Genomic DNA, 26,646 nt, shown 5'->3' on the forward strand with positions numbered 1-26,646 from the left:
GTCTATAATGTCTGCCTCTCATTCTTGCTTAATCCAGGCTTATTTAACTTTAATCATCAGAATTCTGCCAGGTAAATGATATCTTTCAAGATTCCTTATAATTGAATCTAGAGTTTTTTTTCTCCAAATTCCTAGTACAGTGTTTTAGTAACTTTTCTAAGTAGTGCCTTTCTACTTAAACAATTCACCTGACATATTAATCGCGGCTGATTTATCTTCTGGCCTTAGTGATTCTGCTTATGGAATTGTGTACTGAGTATTGCTCTGTAAACTCTCACCAGAAGTGACAGATTAGCACTGTTAATACTTTAACCATGGTTTTAGTTTAGGGTTTTCTAGGAATGGGGAAAATTCTCCAATCGTCTCTCTCTGTGGTTGAAGATCATCAGTAATTCAGAAAGCACAGTTCATTTCCACCTGCTGTTCTCCAGTCGTCTCTCTCTATGGTTGGAGATCGTTAGTAATTCAGAAAGCACGCTTCATTTCCACCGGCTGGGGTTTGCCCCTGGCCGAGGGGAGGCAGCGTGCTTGTTTTGGGAAAGTTGAAAGAGTTGAGAAAGTCTGGGGCTTAGCAGCTTCGGGTGAACTTGGACTGTTCTAGGTAACATCTTTGAAACATTTTGGCCGTATGGGCCATTCTAGAGCCGGTTAAGGATTCCATGCCTCCAAAATTAAGAGTTTGAAGTTTGAGAAGGTTTAGAAAAGAATGGTAACAGTCGGGTGTTTATCTGTGCATAGTTTTAAGCACGGATAGACTTGCAGTTGATAGTAAGCCCCTTTATGGGCTGCTTCAGGGCTCTGGAAAGCCAGTCTCTTTCCAACCTGCCTCAGAAGTGTGGAGCAGGAGGCCCTCTGAGCTGTTCTTCATAATCAAGCACCAGTTTTATACATGGGCAAAAGAAATACGGAGATATACAAAATATATTTGGTATGAGACTTGGACAAAATTATCAAAGTTAGGATTCATTCGGATGTTTACTATCATAAACATGATTTTTTCCACTTTTATTTTGGTGTATGCCCCCCACCCCGTTCTCTCTGTCTCCTCACACCTTCTCAGCCTTTGACTATCTTTATTATTCCTGTTGCTGCTACCCACAAAGTGATTTGGCCTGAACTGCCTCTAACAGCAGTGTTCTTAATAAGTTTCAGGTTAATTATTTGATAACATTGGTAATGGCAGTGAAGAATAATGACACTAAAAGTACTTAGCTTTCTTAAAATTTTCTTTTCTTCTCTGAGAGGTCGTTGGGTTTTGTGTGGGGCAAAACTCTCTCAATTTGAACTTGGGCTCTGCCAGTTACTAGCAATATGACATTGAGTAAGTTACTTAGCTTCCTTTTGCCTCAGTTTCCTCAGGTGTACAATGCAGTACCTGTTCCTTAGGGTCGATGTGAGGAATCGGAGTGAGGAGGTAAACAACTTCTGAAGAGCATAGCAGGTGCCTGAGAAGTGTCCATCCTTACAGGATTCTTTGCTCTTCTTGGATATATACTATTCATTGTTCTGCCACACAGGAAAAGTTTTTTTAATGATTTAGGATTCCAGGGTACTAACGTGTTTTAAAATTTTAAAATAACATGTACAAACGTTTATTCAATAAGTACTTCAGTGGGAATAAAATGAACAGATTTCCTCTGCTACTGTACAGATGGTTACTTAAGTTTCAGAAATATTTGCTCAGCCGTGGGACAAAGTAAAGTATTAAAGGATAATTTTGAAAAGGGAAAATCATGATTCTTACACAAATATAAAATGAATAGATGTCAGAGCTTTTATTTAACTCATAATTAAGGAAAGAACCAATAAGATTTAATGTTAAATCCAGCCCAAAGGAAAGTCCAGAGGGGAGACATACGCAATGAGAAATGCCTAAAGATGCAAGACCACACTGGAGGGGCCAGTGGTATCCTCACCTGACGTGCATTTCTGTGGACAGGAATCCCTGGCATCGCCATTAGCCCTCCACAAGCCAGCTCTGTCTTTCTAACAGAGACTCAGAATAGCCAATGAACAGAAAGGCGCCGATCCTGTAGCATCAGGGAACATGGGGAGGGACCTGTAAGCCGTGAACAGACATCCAGTCATCCTTCTGTCCATCTGAAAGTGTTTGGCAAAAGACTTTCAAAAGAAAGAGAGGCTAGATATAGAGAGTCCAGGAAGCAGGAAAATGAAAGATGAAAGTAAGAATAGGTGTAGAAACAAAGAGAAGAAAATGCTTTTGACCAGAAAAATGCTTTTCCAGGTTCCTTTTTTTCTTTTTAGATACTGTCAAGAAAGTTGTGTTTATCTTACTGAATTCTTTGACTTCCGTTAGAGAAATCTTATTTTAGAGAAAGATAAAAGGAAGGAAAGGCAGATTGTAAAATATTAATGTGGGTTTTATTTTGCTGATTTCCTTACTGTTTTTCAGATGAAGGCTTTAGTCTTTGTAGAGGATGGGATTGTACTCAGGTCAGGATCCATACTGTCTTTTAGTTCTGTTTATTAATGTCATTTGCAGTTTTAAAGAAATAATTAAAAGCCTAGAGAGCACCTACTTTTTGAAAATGTCGATGTTGAAGGAATAATAGGCTTTAGTATTATTTGTTTGTGGAAACATATTTAAAAAGGTTTGAGGCTGGGCGTGGGCGCGGTGGCCCACGCCTGTAGTCCCAGCACTTTGGGAGGCCAAGGCGGGTGCATCACTTGAGGTCAGGAGTTCTAGACCAGCCCGGCCAATGTGGTGAAACCCCGTCTCTACTAAAAATACAAAATCAGCTGAGCATGGTGGCGGGCGCCTGTAATCTCAGCTACTTGGGAAGGTGAGGCACGAGAATCGCTTGAACTCAGGAGGTGGAAGTTGCAGTGAGCTGAGATCGGGTCACTGCACTCCAATGTGGGTGACAGTCTGTCTCAAAAAAAAAAAAAAAAGGGGGGGGGTTTGAAGAATTGTGAGTGCTGGCCATTAAATGCTCCCCTCCTGGAGCTCCCCTCCAGGAGCTCCCCTCCTGGAACCCTGTGGTTCCAGTGAGTTACCAGATTGCGGTGGGGAGGCGACCTTCAGGAGATAAGTCCCTTTGTGGTGATAAAGTCTCGACAGCTGACGGTCTAGTGTGCAAACGGGGAACCTGAGGGGCCCTGCAGTGTGGTGGCCAGTTCAGCTGAATGTGGCAAAGCCAGTGAGAGTAACAGTACAGTTGCCTTGTGGCTCTTTGGGGTGAGTCACAGTTTAATAAATATTTTACCGGTGGACCCAGCATGCATACTTTTTTCTTTCAGCCTACAAGTTTAACAACTTGGCATTTATTGGCTGTCTTTGGCTGTTAAGACCCTTCATATTCCTAAATTTGTAATTGATGTTTTTGCACACAGGGTGTCATGATACTTATAAAAATGCTACTAATTGCTCAGAAAAAATAACCACTTTGAATTGAGACTAGGATTTGCTTGTAAAAGGTCTATATTTCTGATTTACAATGGCAGTTGTCACAAATATATGTGGTCTTTGCATGACTTCAGTTGTAATGATGACAAACTATTTAAACCAAAAGGAAGGTAAAACAGGTTCATGTTAAGTAAAAACCTTTGCTAGGCTTTGTTTCTTGAAATCAATACTCAATTGCCTAATGAGGCTATTTATGGGTAATGTGTAGGAGACAGTCTGTATATGGGAGCGGGGACAGAAAACAGGAGCTTTGTGCTGTTTTTATATGATCTCCAACTGTTTTTGTGAATTATTACCTGGGAATGGCTGTCTAGAATAGTCAGTTGTTGCACCACTAGTATCTGTTTTATTTCTACATGGGTTTTATGGGCAATGCAAACCTGATTTTCTTCTGATCGGCTTGGCTTTCAAACAGAAAAGACCAATTTCAATTTTCCCACCAAATTTAGAAGACTATATTTTAAAACAGGAGAACTGACAGCAAATTAATTCTTAATATGAGTGCAGAAGAAAAGAGCCTTAGGTGACTTTACCTTTAGAACTTGTGTAAAAATAGGTGGGCAGTGAGAGTGCCTGCAAGTCCAGAAACTGGGTCAGACAAAAAAAAAAAAAGAATGGAAACAAACTTATATTACTTAATACAACAGAGTGTAAACTATATTGCTAAAAATTTAAAGCTACAAAAAATATGTGTAGCATGCACACAGAGAACTAGCAATGCCCACTTTCATTGTTGGCCTCCCTCCTCCGTCTTCCATCCACCAAATCAAGAAAGTGTGTTCTCTTTGATGCAAACACAGAATAAGACAACTGCAGCCAGGCCTCACTGTGGGGGCGGCTAGGGCGGTCTCAGAAGGAGCCCCATTGACTTGCATGCTGCACGGGCCATTGCTGCAGACAGTCCTCATACTGGAAAGCGAGTGCTGAGGTGTGGAGAACGTGCCTGTTTGTGTCTCTTCGCTCAGTCCACAGGCCTGGGTCTTCCCCTGGCTTGGGGCTAGCTGTTTTTTAGAAGGTTTAAATCTGACCTTACACTGCCATCTAATGGAAAACGTATCTGTTCAGGGTGGCAGGAATTGTCAGTGACTGAAGCTGTGTGTTTTGATTCCTTGGTGAAAACATTTTGTGAGTTTACACGTAGGGTCTATGTCACTTTCAGTCTCTACCTCTGTGCTAGTGGATTTAAAATGCAGGCTTGGTTTGAATTACTCAGAGCATATTTTGCTTTTTCTGATGTGTTTGAGCCAGCACTTCACTTGGAAGTTGAGAGTCCAAAATCCAGTTATTCTGAACAAACATACGAGTTTTTACTCCGTGCTTCATTAGCTGTGTTGACATCTACTTCTTCCTTTCCTATTGCTGTTATTAAGGGCATTAGCAGTTCTCTCCATTTGAAAGCAGCTCCCCTTTCACACTCTCCTGCATTGTCGTCATTACGGATTTGTAGTTAGGATTTATTTCCTGTCTGAGACCCTCTGGTTCTCTGTTTGACGATAGAAGTACCCGGTTCAAATCTCGACTGTGTACATGTAACCTCTCAGAGGCCATTTCCTCATCTGGAATGTGGAAATATTTAACTCAGTCATTGTCATGAGAATCAAATAATACTTAGGAAATTAGTCTGTAAGATATAAATAAGTATAAATAATAAAAATAATAGCACATGACATTGTTGAGCATTTATCACGTGTCAGAAACCGCTGTGGCTTCCGCAAGCATTATCTACTCTGTGGCTCCCGCAAGCATTATCTACTCTGTGGCTCCCGCAAGCATTATCTACTCTGATCTCCAAAATGTTCCTGAGAGGGATGTAATGTGATCCATTAATAATGGAATAACTTCTCGGGATTACTCAGGCGGATTGAGCAAACATTGAGATTGAACCCAGAGCCCGTGCCCTCAGCCACTGCTTATAACTGCTGCCTCCCGTTGGGAGTACTGAGATGAACTGCCTGTACTTTTGCAGCTGTGTTACCCATGGAGCTTCGTGGACTCTGGCATTGGTATTCATTTTTTGTTTTTTCCAAATCATCTATGTTACATTTTTGAAGTGTTTGCATAAAAGATCAGGATATTTAGGCATGTATTTTGCAATAGAATATTGAATTAGAATGCCTTCACCTGCAGGTAAGAGAAAATGAAAACATATGATTTAAACAAAAATACAATCTACTTTTTCAGAATATACAATATTCACTGATGGTAGACTCCAAAGGTTGGTTGAGTCAGTAACTCAGTCATGTCACGAAGATGTGAGGAGCCTGAGTTTGCTGGCTGTTCTGTTGCCCTTAGCATAAAACACATTTCCTTAGCAATTCCTGTGGTTGAAGCTGGACATAATGATGTTCTCAGGCAGAAAGATGCTATTTCTTCTTGGTTTCCCTTCTTGAAAGTATGGAGACCTTTCCCAGATGTGCTCCAACAGACTGTTCCTCAGGCATCACTGTTCAAAAACAAGGTTACCCAGTCAGGAGCAGGGGAAATATGACAAGTGTGGCTGGCTTATGGTGGTTCATCTCCCCCCAGTTAAGGGGCAGGTGGGGGGCTGCGTTCCAGCAGAGAGGGTCCAGGGTGATTGGTGGGTCATAGCCAACGGTGTCCACTGTAAACGGGCTCTGTGTGTCCGGGCGAGGTTCATCCTGGCCTTAATTGTGTGATTTGGGGAAGATTATTTGACATCTCTGTGTTAGAATTTCACCATCTTGAAAATAATGTCTGTCTTGTTCTTGTACGTCTGATTTCTGCTGTAAGTCTCAATACATGTCTTCCAATTAAGATCAGCGAAAGAGTTTTAATGTCTTCAGTAAGAACTCAGAATAATCAGCTCCATCTTAGGGGAAGTGGTATTTTGACCAAGAGATGTAGTGCTTTTCAAATTCTACCTGGCCCACTTTAGGGGCCTTAAGGACCGACGCGTGCGGGGAGTGGCTGGCGGGTGGACGGGGCTCGAGGCTCAGCGTCCGGCTCCGGGATCTCGGGCCTCCCTGCTCGCTCCAGTGCGGAAGCCGAGTCTCAGGCTCTGCCTCCCGTGTCCTCCCGGCAGCCTGTGGTGCACGGGATGTTCATGGCTGAAGAGCTGGGAGCGTAGGGCCAGTGGGGACCTCGCCAGACCCACTGCTTTCTCGCCAGGGGCCCCACTGCTAGGGACTGACTAGACCCATCCCTGCTCCTTCTGAGGATGAGGGAGGTAGAGACTCCTGGGGGTGGGAGAGTTTCTTAAAATCTTAACCCTCTCCCGGAGCCCTCCGCTAGACATCAGGCCTTTATATTATGATATAGCTGAGAACAGTTTAGATTTGTAAAAATAACAATTGAGTAATGCATTGTGAGTGAGATGTTACCAGAGTTTAAGTATCAGGGGAATTTTAAAGACGGAGTACTGGATGGAAAGCTCTGAGCTGCTGGTTCACGTTGTGCAGCACCGTCAGTACCACCAGTGTGAGCGTTGTAACTGTTGAGGACAGAGCCCTTTTCTATGTGTGCTGTGTGCATTCTGTTGTTTTAAAAAAATTTTATTTTGGCTAAACACGTGGAGTATGATTTAGCTGCCAGACCCACGGGGACTCTGTGTTCTTAACTGTTTCTCCAGGGCATGCAGCTGCTGTATCTTTGAGTTTTGTGTCTGCATTTTATACTTTCTTGCCCTGCTTGCTACCATTGTGTCACAGATCCTTTCTTCACATCGTCAGCTCTTAACACTAGCAACCTCCGTTCATTCCCTGTGGGCAGAGGAACACCAAGGCAGGGTGAAGTGCCACAGGCGTGGGAGGGCACAGAAGCTGTCTGACGCCTCAGCCTTCTTTCGTTTCTTTCTTCTCAGCTGTGTCCTTATGTTACTTGGAATTGATTCCTGCTAGATGAGGATTTCTTGTACTTAAATTATGTGTGAAGACTGTTGTTAGTAGGAGTGTAGCTGATATCAGTAGTGCATTTTGATTCTGTTCAGACCATTTAACTCTCTGACCAAGTGAAGCATGAGACACCACATTGAATGGCCGTGTCTAGAAGGAAGGTTGACAAAAACATGGTCTGCAGCCACCATGACTTCTCCTGCCCACGATGCCACGCCCTACTGATTGTTCACGTCATTCTTTCTAGCCGAGTCGAGACAAAGCCTGTGATCCCTCACGCAGTGTTCCAGGCAGATGCTGCTTGCCGGTTAGAGCAGGACTGCAGAAGGAGGCACTTCTGGGTCACTTAGCCGGGCAGGGTTCAGCATGTCACAGCTTAGCCTAAGCCTCCACTCCGTCGCTATACTCCCCCAAAGCTCTAACTTGGAGGCATGGGGCACAAATAAATAAAGTGAGAAAAACTTCCAAAGGTGAAAGGATTTTCTTACTAAGTAAAGTATGAGCCAGCATGAAGAATCCAAACCAAAATAAACTTCTAAAACTCAAAGTTCTCCACCTCCCCCCCAGAGACTGCTGACTGGTGAAAACGACCAGCAAGCTAATGAATGCCACACGCACGTATCAGGAGGATTCAGGCTGTAAATCTTTTAACTTGTGAAGCTGGTGAGAAAAGAGGCAAGGTCCACTCAGTCTAAGTGGAAGTGGTGCCACCTCCTAAAATCTCTGTCTTCTTTTCTGTTATCATAATTCTAAGCAAGGCATCCCCCACCCAATCAAAAAAGGAACATAGTGAAGCAGGGCAGTGTTACAGAACGTGAATGGGCTGTCCTGTCCTGGCTGAGATGCTCGCGCAGTAGGCATTTGACTTTAGAGTGAGGGGCGTCTCGCGGTGCAGGGTTGATAGAGGAACTCCTTGAGATCTGGTTTTGCAGCTCGCATCCCCTGTTCTTCTAGGGACCACAGAGGGAGAGGATGTGTAGAGAGGCAAGGAGGATTTGTGCAGAGGTATCTATGGGGAGCACCGGGCTAGGCCATGAAGTGGGAGGATGCAGAGTGTGTGACCGTCTTCACTTAGGCCTGGTGAGTGGGACCTCCAGGCGACAGTGTTCCCCGCAGCTGTGAGACACAGAGCCTGCATGGACAGTGGAGGTGGCTGCATTTTAGGGGTGTTCTCCATGCCCAGGTGAGCAAGCCAGTTGCTAGAGAGAGTGGGCTCCAGGCCATTGGAAGTTGTGCCTATGGGCACTGGTCACCTGAACATGGAGAGGCTCCAGCAAGGAGTGTCTGCGGTAAGACTGAGAGACCACGGGAGGCTGCGGAGTGGCAGGAGGAAGCAGATGCATCCATGAGTCATGGCTGGAGGGGTGCTCCAGAGCCCTTTAGGGAACCTGTGAAAATGCCCGCAAGACTCAAGTGGGTTTGAATGCCTGGCAGGCAGAGAGCACAGGCCGGCTATGGCAGTACCAGGCACAGGCCCCAAAGGACATTCCATTCTTTCTTCTTTATCCATCCCACCCTTAACCTGTACGACAGAGCTGCCATGTTTCCCCCAAACCAGCAGGCAGCCTGTTAACTATTGACCTTGGCCAGGAAGAGGGAAGAAAAACATGTTACCTTTGGGTGAAGTTGGAGTGTTGACCACGGGCTGAGCTGCCTCATTTCTGCATTGAGGCTGTGTTTGTGATGATGAGACAGCAGGACTCTCCCAGAGAAGAGGAAGTACCACAGTTACTGGACTAATTTCTGAATTGAGGCTATGACCGGACCTACCCACATTAAAAATTCTTTTGGGGCCGGAGTCATCTCCCCACTGCATAAGTGTTAAAGAGATACTGCCCTATCAAATAATGTGTGTCTGGTTTATACCTTACGAGTTGGGCCTGTCCAGTGTTTCGGGATAGGGGACGGCAAGTCAGATGAGCAAAGTAAATACCCACGTGGTGGAAACCAACGTGCGGGGCCGTGTAGTCCCTTTGAGGCTGCGGAAGCGTCAGGTTTCAGGCCTCGAGTGGCAGAAATGAGCCCTGAGAGACAAGCAGGTTCGGTTCCTGGACATGCTTGGATTTCATCCTGCAAATGGGTGGTGGGGGCAGCAAAGGCTGCCAGCCTGTGGGCCTCGGTGGGCACATGTGGCATCCCAGCTTGGAACCTGACCTGTAGCAGATACCTGATGAGTGTTCGAATGAATATATAAATGATTTGATCCAGAAGTCAGTCTTAAGCATGTAGGCAAGATGAGGGAGCAGCAGGTTATGTAGATACCCTGTTGTTACCATAAGCTTTTCTTCAAGTCATGCTAGACATGGATGCAAATGTGGCTGCTTTGTGATTAGATGTGGTTTTATTAGTGCTTTGATGGTTTCTTAGGCAGTACGTCTTAAAACAACTTTCATATAGGTTTTAACAAAAATCATTTTAACAAAGTGATTTAATATTTTAAAATTTCACTGTATTCAAATTTTGATTTTTATACATTGAGTGGGGATTGATGTCATATTTCGATAGGTTTAATAAAACCATCAACTCAGCCTGATGTCTTAATCCTCTTTAAACCTTATATTCTTTTATTGATGTAATTTCTGTATTTCAACTAGTTTCCTATCTTTTCTATATATAATCAAAGTTTACGTGTTAGAAAAATCAGCCATGATGTGGGAAATGTATTTTGTACATACATACAAACATATTCTGGGTAATATATGATTAATATGTATTGTTGTAATGGTTTGTATTCATATGTGTTACACTGGATACTCAGTGATACCTGTTCCATTTTTGTCATAATAACCACTGAAATATATTTTAAACCTTTTTTCCCCTCAGAAGTAAATTTTCCCAGAAGGACTTAGAAATGCTGTTCCATGGAATGAGTGCCGATTTTACAAGTGAGAATTTTTCAGCTGCCTGGTATCTTATAGAGAATCACTCAAACACCAGGTTAGTGGATATGGGACTGTCAGCTGTAAAGGGTTTCACTCAGGTGCTAAAAATGGAATTACACGGTAACTTGAGTTTTAGGTCTGGCTCTGCCTACAGTTACATAGTTTTAGGTCTATGAGCTCTTTGACTTCGAGTTTGCCTGTGAACATCTCAGGGTGTCTGTTTCCTGATTTGTACAATGAGATGATTCTTTAGAGGCCTCTCATTTCCCACTGTCATTTTATGTTCAATATGTTTCATTATTGGTGCAGGTTATTAAAAATTTATGGAGCCTTAGCTGGGGACTTAAACTGACACGTGTGAGTGTGATCTCTCCCTACTCAGTAACATACAGATTTTAAGTTCTGGTGGTAGAACGTGGAACGTCTTGCCTTTCTGACCACATGTGGTGAGTGTGATCTCTCCCTACTCAGTAAATACAGATTTTTAAGTTCTGTGTAGAACGTGGGAACGTGCTGCCTTTTCTGACCCCATGTGTGAGTGTCGGATTCCTCTCCTACTCAGTAACATACCGATTTTAAGTTCTGGGCCGTAGAACGTGAACGTGCTGCCTTTTTTCTGACCCATGTGTGAGTGTGATCTCTCCCTACTCAGTAACATACAGATTTTAAGTTCTGGTGTAGAACGTGGAACGTGCTGCCTTTTCTGACCACATGTGTGAGTGTGATCTCTCCCTACTCAGTAACATACAGATTTTAAGTTCTGGCGTAGAACGTGGAACGTGCTGCCTTTTCTGACCACAGGGCAAAGGAAGATGAGTTGGTTTATCATCATGTAAGGGCCTGCCTTAAAATTAGCAAAAAAGTAGACAAAGTCATATATCAAATTTGAAGATTCCCTTTTGTCTTCTAATTACATTTTACTCTCTACAAGAGCAGGTTTGTAGCTTATTTGCAAGATTGATTTAAAATAATTATATTCCACAAAAACATTTGGATAAATCAATGGTTTATTGCTTAAAACTTAAATTATTGATAAATCAGTGTGCTAACATATACCTTAATATAAATGTTTCATTCACTTATTAGGATGAAAAGCATTACTAGAAAACATGAAGAAAAGTTGGCGTTTTAATACGTAGGGTAAATTTAACCTGATTGCTTTTTAAAGCAAATGTCCAAGGTGAATTTTTTCATTGTAGAAGATGATTCTAATTTTATATTACAGATGTAAAATTTCTATTATTATAAGTCAGAATTGAGCTCCGTTTCTTGTGTAGGTCTATCAAGAATACGTTTAAAGTTTTATAGCCAGATTTTCTTAGCTCAAATGGACATACAACTTCAGAAATAGAGAGGCCTGCCTTCACTTTTCTCTGCTTTAGATATTGAGATAAGATACTGTTGTCTTCAAGTTGTGAATTGACCCACAGGATTTACATAATTTTATTATTAAGGACAGAGGACTGGGTATTGATGAGTAGAACATTATGCTCAGTGTTCCACAATGCTTCAATGAATGTACAAAGCAGTCACACTTTTGAAATATTGTCTATCACTGGATGATCTGTGTCTTCTTATCTGGTACAGGATGTTCAAAACTCTTTATCTGGTAAGTTGTATATATTATATAGAGGTTAGGAAAACATTACACATTTACTTCTTAGGGGTCTAATGTAGTTGGAATTACCGTTGAGGGCCCCAACACTCGTATAGCTGTTGTAATTTAGGCATTCGTAATAAAAGGTTTCGGTCTACGTAACAATTTGAATGCTTTCTGTTTTCATCTGGCTTCATGTGATGTTAATCTGTATGCTACTTAGCATCGGTTTTAGCATATGAAGTGTTTTCCACTGAAGGAATTCTTTTTTCTTTCTTGCATGTTAGGAGTGTCAAACGTTTGGTTTCTTTATTTCCTTTCAGTTTTGAGCAGCTCAGAATGGCAGTCGCCAACCTCAAGAGACAGGCTAACAAGAAGAGCGAGGGCAGCCTGGCCTGTGTGAAAGGTGGTCTCAGTACATTCTTTGAGGCACAGGATGCCCTCTCAGGTAAGGCGATCCGATCCTCAGAGCCATCTGCTGGCAGCTTCCGCCATGGAAACCTGACACTGCCTGCAGGGCGTTTACAGGGGGTGACATGCGGTCTGGTTTTATCAAAGTAGAGATCTAAAATGTGCTATAAATACTTGTTGCAGAGTAGGCTGGCATCTCTTTGAAGACTTGGTACTTTAAAAATTTATCTTTGAGGCTTTTGTTAACCCATCTTACATGTGTGAAATGGGAGACTACTTTAACTCTCTGTGATGCCCACACTCCAGGGCTGATAAGAAATTAAATCCCAATGCATAAAATTTGAGGATTTAAAAAATCCTCTCACAACTGTCAATATCTTACAGATGTGACTAATTCTATAAATGCCACCCACTGTGTGTTCACTTTGGAAAGGCTGATGACAGGATACCAGTCTCTTCAGCGCTTCTCGCCCAGGCCCCCACACATGCACGCAGGTAGCTCTCACTGTGCCATCATCTGTATACGGGAGGGACGTTGTGTGGAGTACAGATGTCATAGCTGTAGACATATTAATGCAAGATGTTGGTAGGGTTTTTTTTTTTAATAAAATTGCCTTTAATTAATAAAAGTTTAATTATTGCTATTTAGTAAAAAGCAATCTATATTAATAAACGTTAACTCAGTTCTTTTTAATAGCTAAGATAACTTAAAACTAAGTACCCGTATAGCTTAAGCATCCATCACTCTAACCGTACATTGAGGCCACATCTTCTTCAATTCGGGAAGGTAAATTTTTAAAAATTATTTTGTATTCCTAAAGTATAGACATTCTTTTATTGTTTTAAAAGTCCCCCCCATCTCTACTAAAATACGAAAATTAGCCAGGCATAGTGGGTGCCTGTAGTCCTAGCTCCTCGGGAGGTTGAGGCCCGGAGAATTGCTTGCACATGGGAGGCGGAGGTTGCAGTGAGCCAAGATCGCACCACTGCACTCCAGCCTGGGTGACAGAGCGAGACTCCGTCTCTAAATAAATAAATAAATAAGCCCCCCTCTTCCTGTACCATATGTGCTTCATTGATCTCCAGCACATTAAATGTGTGTGTGATGCAGCTTCTTCCGTGCAGGAAGGGGTAAAATGTGAATGTCTAGAGGGGAACAAAGAAGGTTGGTGCTCTTCCTTGATAAATACTTGTGCCTTATGTTTCTTGATGGTGTGCCATTCTTTATTTGTGCTTATTGCTGTTCTCTCTAAGTCACCAATAGTGAATCTTAGCATGTCAGGAAGAAAACCTGAGCATGTATGAACAGAGTTTGGTATTAATCAGATAAAGTGGTTATTCATAGGACCAGTAGCTGCACAAATGTTTCCCACAAATTACTGTAATTAAAATGATTTATCGGCCGGGCGCAGTGGCTCGAGCCTGTAATCCCAGCACTTTGGGAGGCCGAGACGGGCGGATCACAAGGTCAGGAGATCGAGACCATCCTGGCTAACCTGGTGAAACCCCGTCTCTACTAAAAAATATACAAAAAATGAGCCAGGCGTGGTGGCGGGCGCCTGTGGTCCCAGCTACTCGGGAGGCTGAGGCAGGAGAATGGCGGGAACCCGGGAGGCAGAGCTTGCAGTGAGCTGAGATCCCACCACTGCCCTCCAGCCCGGACGACAGAGCGAGACTCCGTCTCAAAAAAAAAAAAAAAAAAAAAAAGTTTTATTTGGTACACTAGATTATGTAGTCACATTTATTAGCCATTCACCCTAGAAGTGTGTTAGCAACTTTAAGTTTAGTAAAGATGATGCTGACCAGCTACTAATGAAGAAATGAACTTACAGCGTATAGGAAGTGATTATAATAGTTAATCTGAAAACTTTAGACACATGTATTTAGCTTTTATGTTTTTTGAAATAAAGGAAATGCATATTTAGATAATTAGCAAGAGTGTCTGTTGTAGAGATAATCACATTAACATTTTAATGTATTTCCTTTTATCTTCTTTTCTTAACCTAGATGAGTATCTATTACAAAATTGGGTTTATATTGTATGTAGAATTGTGTGTGCTAGAAACCTTTTATTCTTTAGGTAAAACCTGTTGCACGCCTCCAAGTGATTATGTTAATTTACTACAGGATTCGTACCTTTTTTTTTTTGAGAAGGAGTCTTGCTCTGTCGCCAGGCTTGAGTGCAGTGGCGCTACCTCGGCTCACTGCAACCTCTGCCTCCGAGGTTCCAGCGATCCCCCTGCCTCAACCTCTGCAGTAGCTGGGACTACAGGTGCGCACCACCACACCCGGCTGTTTTTTTGTATTTTAGTAGAGACAGAGTTTCACCATGTTGGACAGGATGGTTTTGATCTCCTAACTTCGTGATCTGCCCGCCTCGGCCTCCCAAAGTGCTGGGATTACAGGCGACAGCCACTGCACCCGGCCTATTAGCTTTTTATAACTTGTTCTAACTGTAGTCTTAAATGAAATTGATCTGTAGTTTTGTAAAAGGCTTTTTGGTCAGGTTTGAGTGTTGCTGTTATATGGTAACGTGCGGATCTCTGTGTGTTGCTCTGCGCGCTGTCAGTGGGCCATGTATACTAGGAGTTACGTGGTTCAAATTTGACAGAGCTGATATGTAAAGTTGCTCAGGTAATTTGGTTTTACTTTTCTATTATGAATATTTTCGAACATGTGAAAAGCAGAGATGAAAGTATAATCAACTTCTCTGTACCTGTCACCTAGATTTAACAATTATCGCTCCTTTTTTATACTTACTTTTGAGGTTGGTTTCTTTGCATTTTGCGGATGTATTTTAAAGCAAACCTCAAGCAGCATGGTTTCCTCCTATATACCTGAGTGTCAGTCTCCCAAGTGAGGGTAAGGACATTTATGTGCACAATCACAATGATATTATCATAGTTAACCAAATTAGCAATAATTTTTAAATATCATCTCATTTCCAGTTCAGATTTCTCAAATTATCCCCAGACTTGTTTTTTTATGGTTGATATATCCAAATAAAGATTCAAATAAAATTCAGGCATTTCACTTAATTTTTAACTCTCTTAATCCTCTTTTAAACTAAAACCATCCCCTCACCTTTCTTACCCTGTTTCTGGTTTTTCTTTTTTTGTTTGTTTGTTTTTTAAATGGAGTCTCACTCTGTTGCCCAGGCTGGAGTGCAGTGGTGCGATCTCGGCTCACTGCAACCTCTGCCTCCTGGGTTTAAGCAATTCTCCTGCCTCAGCCTCCCGAGTAGCTGGGATTACAGGTGCCCGCCACCATCATGCCCGGCTAATTTCCACGCCCAGCCTGTTTCTGGTTTTTCATGCCATTGATTTGTTGAAGAAACAAGGTCATTTGTCCTGGAAGGTATCCCCCACTCTGAATTTGACTGATAACTTCCTCATGGTATCATTTAACTTATTTTTCTTGCCATTAAATTGCTTGGATTTATCTAATTGGATGTTAGATAGATTCACTTTCAGCATTTTCAGGCACGGATAGTGCTGTGCTTCCTGGTTTATCACACCAGGCAGGAGTGCGTTGGTGTCTGGGGCCTCTCCTGAAGACAGAATCAGTAGCTTCAAGGGGGGATTGGGAGCCAGCAGGTGAGACAGATAAGTGTGTGTATACACACACACACACACACGCACACACACACATATGCTTTTCAACCCTCTACTGTCTCTGCTTTATTTTGATTTTGTTTTCCCTGAAATTCTCTATTTTATCAAGATTTTCATGTTTTATTAGCATTGCATTCTAATTTTTAAATTATTTAAAATTCATGTTATAGGCCCTTTCATTATCTGTTTTATTTGTATGTTCTATGTGATTTTTTTTAACATTGATTTTTTAGGGATATCTTTTTTGTGTTTTTAAAATGTATAATTTTAATTTTCCTCCTTGACTTAGTAGTTTTAGTAAATTTTGTTTTCATAGTCTCTGTTCTTATAGTACTGTGAACAGAGAAAATGTTTCTTAATATATATTAAGTTTTTGTAAGTATACCAAGAATTAAAAAGGATGGACGGACATGTTTTCTTCAGGGTCCACTATCTGATATAATACCAATGCCTGATTAATTATATTATTTAAATCTAGCTTCTTTATGTTAAACATGACAGACAAATCTCCGTCTTTAATTTTGATTCTGTCAGCTTTTCTTTGTGTGTAAAGCATGTATTTGCTTCGTAACTTCTGGTTCTTAGATTCTCTTGATGAGAATGTATTTATAAGCAGTCCCCAGGATTACCCTTGGTTTGGTGTTTTGCTAGATGGACTCACAGAACTCAGAGAAAGCTGTTATACTGAGTTATGGTTCATTACCGGGAAATTACAGATTATAGTCAGCCAGGGATAGAGATTCATGGAGCAGATCTAGGCAATTTTCATCCATGGAGCTTCCAGTAGTCTCCCAGTGGAACTGCAGGCAGCACTGACTTTCCCGGTAACAGTGTGTGACAACGCACATGGAGTACTTCCATCCAAGGAAGCTACCCAAACCTTGTTGTCCAGATCCAGAGTCTCTAGTAGGGCCCCATCACATGGACATGGTCAAGGCTGACTTCAGTCTTCTCCCTCAGATCAGGCTGATACTGGGTGACCCTAAGTCCTCACCGTCAGTTCCACTGTTAGATTATCTAGTGTGGCCGATGGTCCACAGGCAAACAAAGACACTCTTACCAGGCAGAACATTTCAAGAGTTTAGAGTTTACCTCCCAGGACCTAAGGGCAAAGGCCAGACCCTTTGGGGGGCAAGATTAAATTATTTGATGCACAATAACGTAATGTTAGCATTTTATACCTTTCCTTTTGTATGCGTTTGCTTGATATATTATTTGTAATATTCTTTGTAACCTTTTAGAGATTTTTGTTTTGACATGTGTCTTGTGTTGCTACATGTGGCAGGATTTTGATTTTTTAAATACTATTCTGAGAGCCTTTGCTTTTAAATAGAAGAATGGAAGCCATTTACATTTATCATAATTGAAATTTTGTCCTGATATCTTTTCTTTTGTCTTGTTACCTTTTGTGCTTCCTTTTTTCTTCTTGGCAATGTAGACCATATTATTTGCAGATTTGAGAGAAATGTTTTAAGATTTTATTATAGGTTGTCTTGACATCTGTTACATGTGACAACAGTTAGCATGTCTTTACCTTTCCCTTTTTTTTTTTTTGCCTCAATTTAATTTGAAATTGTGGACCCAGCTTAGTTTACCTTTTCCATTTCAGTATTCTGGTTTTAGATTTATTTTTTGTCTCTTACATTTAATTTTATATTTACCACAGTTATACAGTAAATATGTATATATTATGTGTGTGTACATATCTATGTGTGTGTGTCTATGTGAATATATGTGTGTGTGTCTGTGTGAATGTATATGTATATCTATACACACACACATATACAGTACACATACGTGTAAACTTAATTGGCTTTGATGTTTATTGCCTATATTTTATATTTCATCTTTCCTATCCTTATCTTTGAAATTTTTTGTCTTGAACAATGTGTTACATCTTTTATGCTACACCTTTTGAATTCTGGTGTGTCTGGAAGTACCTCTTGCCCGTATGCATGAACACACTTGACTGTAAGAGAATTATTTTCTGAAGGCATTGATCCAATGACTTTTAGTCATTGCAGAGACAAAATCCTGAGCCAACATAATTCTTCATTACTTGTAAATTGTTTGTTTTTCTCCATATCTTAATGTTTAAAAGATGTATTTGTTTAGCCTTGGATTTTTTTAGAAACGAAAAAACACCTTTGCAGGATATACTGGAATACAGGTTCCGTCTTCATTCATTTTAGCCAACACTTGATAAGCCTTCCAAATCTAGAGACTCCCATCTTCAATTCTCAGAGCTTTTCTTGTTTTTATGTTACATGGAATTCATGGTTTTCCTCTGAATGGTCTTGGATTAACACGCCGCTCTCTTGCTTCTGCCCCCGCATGCTGCCCTGCAGACTTCTGTTTCTCAGGGCTGCCCAGCTGACCAGCAGTGGATGCCTCCTCCCGATTTCCTTCTGTTTTCCTGCCATTCTGGAATGTGGGGAAATTGTTCTCTAAATGGTTATCAAAGGAAAGGAGCTGTGTGGTTAAGAAAAATGGGGGAACAGAACTGTAGTCCTGAAGATAGTTATGGAAACATTGGAAGATGTTTCTGGTCTGTACCATCCTTGTGTTCCAGAGTTGGGCATAGGGAATAGGTACGAATCAGAGCTTTTCTCTGCTTTTTTTTTTTTTTTTTTTTTTTTTTTTTTTTACATTAGCAGATGCTGCTCACACTGGCCCTCCTGGGTGGTGGTGGTTCATGGAGCTATTGGTAGGTGAAAGGCCCTCCTGGGTGGTGGTGGTTCGTAGAGCTATTGGTAGGTGAAAGGCCTTCCTGAGCTCCTCAGTGCCTCCGAGCACCACGTTTGTTTTGGTAGCGATTTCCCTGAATGCCCCTGAGCTTGTGCATTTAATGACCTGTATCATCTCTTGTTTTTAGTGACAAGTCCACCATTATCACTTGCTCCTTTCAAGAACAACTGTGGGTCAAAACTATATGAATGAATTTTGGTTATGGTACACTAGCGTGAAAAGCCTGAGCAGAGCAAATGACACCTGTTGCTCCCAGCACTGTTTGTCTTATTTGTCTTCCTTCCCCTGTTCCTTTTATTGCTGCTACTTAACTCTGGGTGGCTTGAGCCATAATTGATTTTTTGACGCATTCTGTTGTTAGTGTCTATTGATGTATGAAGATAATTCAGGTAAGTATCATTTTCAAGGACTCAGTTATCTAAGTGAGAATCATTCCTGTTAGTCTTCTAGTTGCAATTATTTTATTATTTATTGATTTTCTTCAGTATAATTTGGGAAGAGAAGGAACCACAGAATACTTAACCAGTTTAAATATAATTTATATATGATTTGTCTACTCTGATAAAAGTTTGGTAAAATAAGAAATAGAAACTAAATGTTTGAAAGGCTCTTTGTCAATTTAAAATATTTATGCATCTTACACTAACCCTTCCTCTTCTCCTACTTCAGTAAGTATAGTCCTCCTCAGAGGTCAGCATGTGAGCCAAATTAGGCCGCAGCCTTTGTACAGGCCGGGAGCTAAGCATGGCTGTGTTTTCCCATGCTAAAAACAAAACAAGAAGAATATGGGATAGAGGCCGTATGTGGCCCACAAAGCCCGAAGTATTTTTTACTGTTTGGTTCTTCATAGCAGTAGTTTGCTCATCTGTGATCTGGCTTGAATATTCCTGCCTCACACGGGCTGGCATTAACATAGAATGCTTAGAGCATGTACATGTTTCTGTGCCCAACACTGGATCCTTTAGATACTACCCTACACAGACATTATTCCTTGGTGCCTCGTTTAACAACGGCATTTATATAAATGCATGGATGGGTATTATGAATTTTTTATTTCAATTGCAAATTTGACATCTGCATCTTATTTGAGCGTTAAAATGATCGAATAATCATAGTGAACTAATAGTCTTTCTATAACCTTGGTTTTTCTTTAAGAAGTGCTGTTGTACATACTTTTTTTGTTTTCTCAAGTACAAACTTATAATGTTCAACTGCTTCACATATTTAAGTTTTAATAGATTAGAAACAATAACAAACCTATGATCATGTACCAAGTTGCTTATTGAGTTATTCTACTTAAAACTGTTTTCAAAGAAAATAAAAGGTCAAGTGAACCAGACATTGGGTTATTTGGTTTAATTTTCTGGAAAATAGGATTGTCTTTATCAGATGCCAGTGTCTCTCAGTCCTCATGCTTGGCTGGCAGTTTGACAGTGACTCTACTGTGGAGGAGATGGGTGGAGGAGGTCAGCCTGTCAGCAAAAAGGGCTGTAAACTGAGCCAGGGGTCTGGGGTCACCTCACCTTGACCTGCTCATCAGTGATGGGTTTTGTCAGCATCAGAAAACATGGCTACATGGTTCCCTTTAATGCTAATTTTGACTCAGACAGCAACCTGTGGAGCAGGGCTGCTGTGGGGTGTGACGTCTCAGCACAGTGCCTGCTCAGTGGGTCCCGGTGTCCTTCTCGCCAGGACTGGCAGAGCATCACAGCAGCATTTAAACCAAGAGGGAAAGCAGATCTGCACGCATACAGGATGGAAGTCTTTCCAGTTTCGCTTTCTAATACTTAGGCATAGTCTGACTCCTTTCCTTACAGATAGGGAAGGAAGTTCCTTTCCATTTCACTTAGTAAGTTGAACCCCAGTTTCCGCTTTGGTATGTAGAAACATTTTATGTCACTGTTACCACACAACTCAAATTCTGAAACATTATAGAAATTACTTTCTCCTCACTCTGAGTCAGCCCAGCTAATTCAACTACAGTAGCTGGGTTTTTCCCCAAATATATTCCTTTTTTCTCTGAATATGTTTCTTTGATAGAGGAGCCGTCTGTTTATTTTAGAATTTCAAAGAAAATTTGAGGTGGCTTACTGAAAGAAAAAAAAAGATGAAAAATAACAAGATCATAATTAAAAACTAATTAAAAGGAGCAGAGGGAGAGATATTAGCAGGCATTGAGTGTGTGTTCGTAGTGCATTTGAGTACCGAATTTACTCAGAGTTTTCTGACCAGTTATCTGAAATGCCTGCGACCCAGCAGTGTTTCAGATTTTTAAATATTTGCATGACGTAGTTATTGGTTGGACATCCCAAATCTGAACATCTGAAATGGGAAGTGCTCCAATGAACATTTCCTTTGAATGTCATGTGAGTGCTTCAAGTTTCAGATTTTGGAGCATTTTGGATTTTCGGATTGGAGATATTCAACCTGTAGTGATGAGACCCAGGATGCCTCAAGTCTCCCTTTTCTTTTCAGTTCAGCTGTTTTACCGCTTGGTCTCGAAGACAGATGATTATGTGTGTTAGGTACTATTTTAATGGTGTTAAACTGTGAATAACTTAGACTGGTGTCTGCTGGGTACCTTGTACAGGGTAGCATGTTTTTGCTCCTTTTCAGCAGTGAAAATACTATGACTATTTACAAAAGCTGTTTAAAAATATCATTTTGATTTAATGTATCTCCACCCATTAAAATGGCCTACATTTTAACTAGATTTTTTTTTTTTTTTCTAGCCATCCATCAAAAACTAGAAGCAGATGGAACGGAAAAAGTAGAAGGATCCATGACGCAGAAACTGGAGAATGTTCTGAACAGTAAGTTTTGTACTACTACCCATAACTATTTATAGACTTGACAACATGCTTTAAAATTAGTTCTTGGACCTGATATCACGGGGTAAGGCAGTAAGTTGCATTTTAATATTTATCTCTAAATGGTAATGATTTAATGAACACAAAGGGGAATAGAAACATTGAAAATGAATGTTCTGTTTCTGCTTGCATTTTATTTATGAGAAATCATAATTTGAAAACAATCCACTTCTTGAGAAATAGTTTCCTTCTGTAAAACCGACCAACATATAAACAGCATCTTCAAAGCTAGGAAAGCACCGAAGCAAGTAGCCAGGATTGTCACTGGCCAGCAACCTGGAGGAGCCGCCGTCCGGTGTCTCCCAGCGTGAATGCGAAGAGCCTCAGCCGTGAGAGGAACAGATTCCGAGGGGCCATTTATTTGTGTATACCTTGCCTTTTTCCAAGAAAGAATTTAAGGCCACTGGCTATTGAAGAATGTGTCTAAATCTGAGATATTTTGTAAAAATTATAGGCCCAGGGAAAATGGCTATGTGCAAAGTTTTGAGTTCTGTCCACCTCCCTTGTCTATCCGTTTTCTGACATCCTAGGCCCCAGCCACTTATCCTGTTGATTTAGAAGAAACGGATCAGATGAATTAATCCTTACTGTGACATTAGTGGCTTAAAAATAAATCATTTAAAATAAATCTTTTCACACCTATAGTTTACATTTGATAGGAATACCCATAGGAATCTCCTTATTTTTAAATACAACATAGGATTTCATCATGAAGTAGAGTTAAGATTAATTGGAAAAGTGAAGAAACCTCACACCAGATCTTTAAAGATTCTATGAATGTAAGGCTGTGATGGGAAGCTAGTTTTGCGCTTCCTGCTTAAGTTAGTCCCATGGGTGAAACGTTCTGAGCCTTTATGTGAATATCTTTTCACAAACCTGAGTGATCCCTAAGAGAAAGCATGTTCTAGAAAGAAGTGTTCTCTTGGTAGTAGCATTTGAGTACTTGGATTTCGTTCTAAATTTAGGAATTTAACAGCACTTAATTTTTTTCCCTCTGATTATTATTACTTAATTGCCTTGAGATTTTCCCTTGTTTTTATGTTTGAGAACCAAGTCACCAATTTTGTTAAAATGAAGATATTCTGAATTCAACTCAAATGCTTATTGAAGCTGTTTCTATGTTAGCATAGTTAGAGATTTTAAGGTCTTGAAATGAAATTTTCTACTCAAGGATGTTATTTGCCCTGGAGAAGTTATCAAACTATGATATCTGTATAAAAAACACGTTTACTTCAGTAATTTCTAAGAGGTGGCTTATAGGACCAGTTGACATAGTAAGTATATCATGGTGTCAGAGGAGGAGATCCTTGTCAGGTTTGAGAAATTCTAGGGTCTGTTTCATGTGTTAGGCTTAGCATAATGTGGTAATGTGATTTTTTTTTCTTTAAAGGAGTAGTTTGAGAAATCGTCCCTTGGGACTTGGGATATTAAAAATTGCCTTTTTCCATATATTCCTTTATAACCATGCATTTTTTTTCCAGAAAAGCGTTGTATTAACTTTCTATTGAAGTTTGCTCTTTTTGGATAACGTTCAGCTTAATATAACTGGTCACTTCTTTATGAGACCATTCGTCAGGACTTTTTGGTATTAAAATTTCCCTAAAATATCTTTCTTTATAACAATTCCCCCTTTTCCAGAAACGTCTTTTAACAACATGATGTTGATGTTTGCTGTCCTAGGATATATTTTTCCTAATTCAGGTCAACTTGACAAACGTTTATTTAACTCCGGTTGTGTCAGGTTCCATGCTAAGCCAGCCTGGGAACAAAGCCGGAGGGGATGCAGCTCTGGCCCCCAGAGAGTCCTGCCCAGGCGGGTTTGTCGTTATCTGGGACTTCAGTGCTGCAGAACTGGTGAAAACACAGAATTAAAGTCACGAAGATTCAGTCAGTTCTGTTGAACTGAATTTATTTTGTTTTAGAAAGGAAGGAAAGAATAAATGAGTACAAGCGTAATTTAGTTCGCTTAAGTTATTACTAATGCTTTTTACCTTACGTATAATTACATACTAATGTATATGGATACTTCTTTACTTTTTTTAAAAGTTTTTTTTTTTATAAATTGGGCAATCTTTCTGACTTTTAAGATAAGTTTCTAAAGGATACTGTTGGCTGCAAGAAACTTAGGTCATTTATTCAGAGTTTATCAGTTTTGACACTTGTTTTGAAATTGTTAAAAAAACAGAAATTGTTTTTTGTTTTCATGGTATGTGTTTCTCATGTTTGTGTTTGAACTTAGTAACTCTTTCTTGATTTCAAGCCAGTAAAGACCATCGGTTTATTTACATCACATTCACATATTCACCTCTGTGTTCTTACCTGTTTCGAGTATATAGAACAGCATATTGTTCAGTAGAATTTCTGCAGTGATGAACATGTGGCTGCTGAGCTTCCAGTGCGACTGGTACAACTGAGGAACTGAATTTTAAATTTTTATTTACTTTTATTTAATTCAGCTTTAAATTGAGATAGTCCCGTGTGGCTGGTAGTTCCTGTGTTAGACAGTGCAGGTGTAGACATGCTGTGTAAGTATTTGTAGTAGTGGCTGTGGCAGTCATGGCTCACACTTGTGGAGGGCTTACTGCAGGGCAGGTGTTGCTCGAAACTATCTACATGTATTTAGTCCTCACAACAACCCTTTGAGGTTTGTGCTATTATCTTCACCTTGTTGATGACAAAACTAAAGCCCAGAAGATTAATTGAGCCACGTAAGGTTATATAAATAGGAAGCAGCAGAGCTGCAATTTATAGCCAGAAATCTGGCTCCAGACTTGTGCTTTGAACTGCAGGCAGGCCGTGCTGTGTATGTGATTTTGATAGGCACAGGTTTCAGTCATCGCGGTTCAGTTCATAACAGCCATTCCCCAGCAACACCATGCAGAACTGCAGTTCCCACAGGGCAGTCACCATAGCTGCATAAAGTACGGTTCCCCTCCAGCTCTTTAATTCACAGGTCACTGTGTAAATGACAGGTGCTGTAGATGATCGGCCACACTGCCTCCTTCCAGGCCACCGGAGATGGCCACTGTACGTCTGTTACCAGTTCTCAGCAGACAGCAAAGTGTGCAGTTGTGCTGCCTCCTTATCTCCCAGTGACAAACCCTCCTGACATTTTACAACAAATGGTTGATGGGGAAGGGATTGGTCGATAAAGATGAAAGTGCGTCCAAAACCAGAAAGCTCTAACACTGGAAGTGAAATGCAAATCCAACAAATGGAGAGTGACAGAAGGAATACCTGCCTGTGGGGATGTAGGCCCTGCTGCTGTTTGAGACTCAAGAGTAACTTGGTGGAGGGGAGCTTACCAACATAGGTGAGAAAGTGTGAAGAAAAGCAAGAGAGGTCCCAAAAGAAGTAATGCTCAGAGAACCTCAGAGATGTTTCGTGATGTGGACGATGCAAAGGAAAAAACATCAGAAGTTGATTCACAGTTAGAAAGGAGCAGGATAATCTGTCAGAGCACAGAAAAGAGGCTTGATTCATATTGTAAATTTTACAACAAAAAAGAAGGCAAACACTCTTGATAAGTTTTTCTACAAAGAAATATAGCATTTTAATTTTAAATGTTTCTGATGTTTTAAATTGTATATTAAATATTCTTTGTACTTTAAAATTTTGTTATTCATAAGCAACAATAAGTGAGTTTTAATGTTTGAACAAAATTTTGGATATCACAGAACAAATGTAATCTTCCCATTGATTGTCAGATGCCCTTGCTGTGTTTTAGCTCGCGCAGCTGCTGTCACAGTCCTGCACACTGTGCAAAGCAAGGTCTGCCCATGGGGTGTTATCCCGCCTCTCTGGGTAGTAAGATACTGGTCATTGATTCAGGCAGCAACTTTTAGTCCTTCCTCTGTAACCTTTTATCGAGCACGTTTGCTTTATCCTAGGGATATAAAAATAAAACTTGTGCTTTACCTCTGGAGATTATGACTGAATGGAAAATACACACACATATTCAGGTGACCAAGTGATGGTATGATAATACTGCTCTGGTGGGAGTCCTCAGGTGTGGCTAAAGCCCACAAAAGGGGAAGCCAGCCAAAAAATTGAGTGCAGAGAATACCAGGGGAGGTTACAGGAACCTTAAGAGAGGAGCAGGAAGTAGCTGGACAAGCAGAGGCTGGCGGTGGGCAGCTGAGTGGAGGGAGGCAGGAATGTCCCAGCAGGGCCAGCGCGTGAGTTCAGTGAAGAGGAGATATAGGCCACAGCCCAGGAAGCAGGGTCCAGTGTGGCTATGTGCAGATAAGAGAAGTGTGGCCGCAGGGTAGACAGGGTCTGCCCCTGGCCAACTTGCTGTGCAGTAGTGTGGAATCTGTCTTTATTCTGAAGACAAATAGCCATCGAAAGAGTTTCAATAACGAAACAGTAGGAGATTTTTAAAGAGCAGTCTGCCATCTGTATAGGGAATGGATGAGAAGGGAGGTACGTCAGAGGCGAGAAGGGAGCAGCCAGAAGTGGATGGTAGGCATGTTACGCCATGTCAGCAGTCATGTGTGTAGTAATGGAATAAAGTAGTGTAAGGGTGACGTGGCTGCTAATGAAGGTAGAGCGAGTGGCAGGTGAGAAAGGGGAAGGGACAGGGAAGGTTTGCTATGTTACACAGGGAAAAGGAAGTAGTCATTGGTGACTTACAGATGTCCGGCCTCAGGTGGATGAAGGAGCATGTTTGGGGCATAAGGAGAGGCATGCAGATGAGAACATTCAGTTCAACTTACAGCATGTTGAGTTTGAGATTCCTGAGGGGTGTGCCGATGGGGTTCTTGATAGCTCTTCTTGTGTCCCACTGCGCCACACTGGGCAAGTTATGTTGGTGTCTCAGTTGCCTCCAACATAAAACGGGTGAAAACAGTGCCTGTCTTACAGCGACATAACCATGTGCAGGTCAACTAATACACAGGAGGGTTTTAGAATCACACCTGGCATAGCATCGGTGCTTCATGTCATTATTAGCTGTCACTATTGTATGTCTAGTGAAAATATTTTTAAGGATTGGTCTTACACTCGCAGACACATCTTGAAACACAGATTTGGGAGTCACCAGCATGAAGACGGTAGTTGAACAAACAGGATTGAAAGATTTAACCCAAGTACTACGTGCAAAATGAAAGGAGAAAGCTAAGGATTTGGAACACTGGGGAACATCCCGAAGGGCCAGGATATGGAAAAAAAACCGACATTTACTCAGTGGCTGGCCAGCAAATATTTCACAACAGGCATTCAAAAAAAAAAAAAAAAGAAGAGAA

At 41.0% G+C, this 26,646-nt stretch overlaps 1 protein-coding gene across 6 annotated transcripts in view; it reads left to right on the top strand.

Annotated features, from left to right (window-relative positions):
- EXOC2 (exocyst complex component 2) overlaps positions 1-26,646 on the top strand; it is a 164,945-nt gene that overhangs the window by 63,582 nt on the left and 74,717 nt on the right. For all 6 annotated transcript variants that reach the window (XM_017850353.1, XM_017850351.1, XM_017850352.1 and 3 more), the window contains 3 exons: positions 10,102-10,215; positions 12,081-12,205; positions 21,263-21,343. In XM_017850353.1, the coding sequence (XP_017705842.1) occupies positions 10,102-10,215; positions 12,081-12,205; positions 21,263-21,343 (320 nt within the window). The remainder of the gene's footprint in view (positions 1-10,101; positions 10,216-12,080; positions 12,206-21,262; positions 21,344-26,646) is intronic.

The sequence above is a fragment of the Rhinopithecus bieti genome, unplaced genomic scaffold (assembly GCF_001698545.2).
Source record: "Rhinopithecus bieti isolate Rb0 unplaced genomic scaffold, ASM169854v2 scaffold_32012, whole genome shotgun sequence".
NCBI lineage: Eukaryota > Metazoa > Chordata > Mammalia > Primates > Cercopithecidae > Rhinopithecus > Rhinopithecus bieti.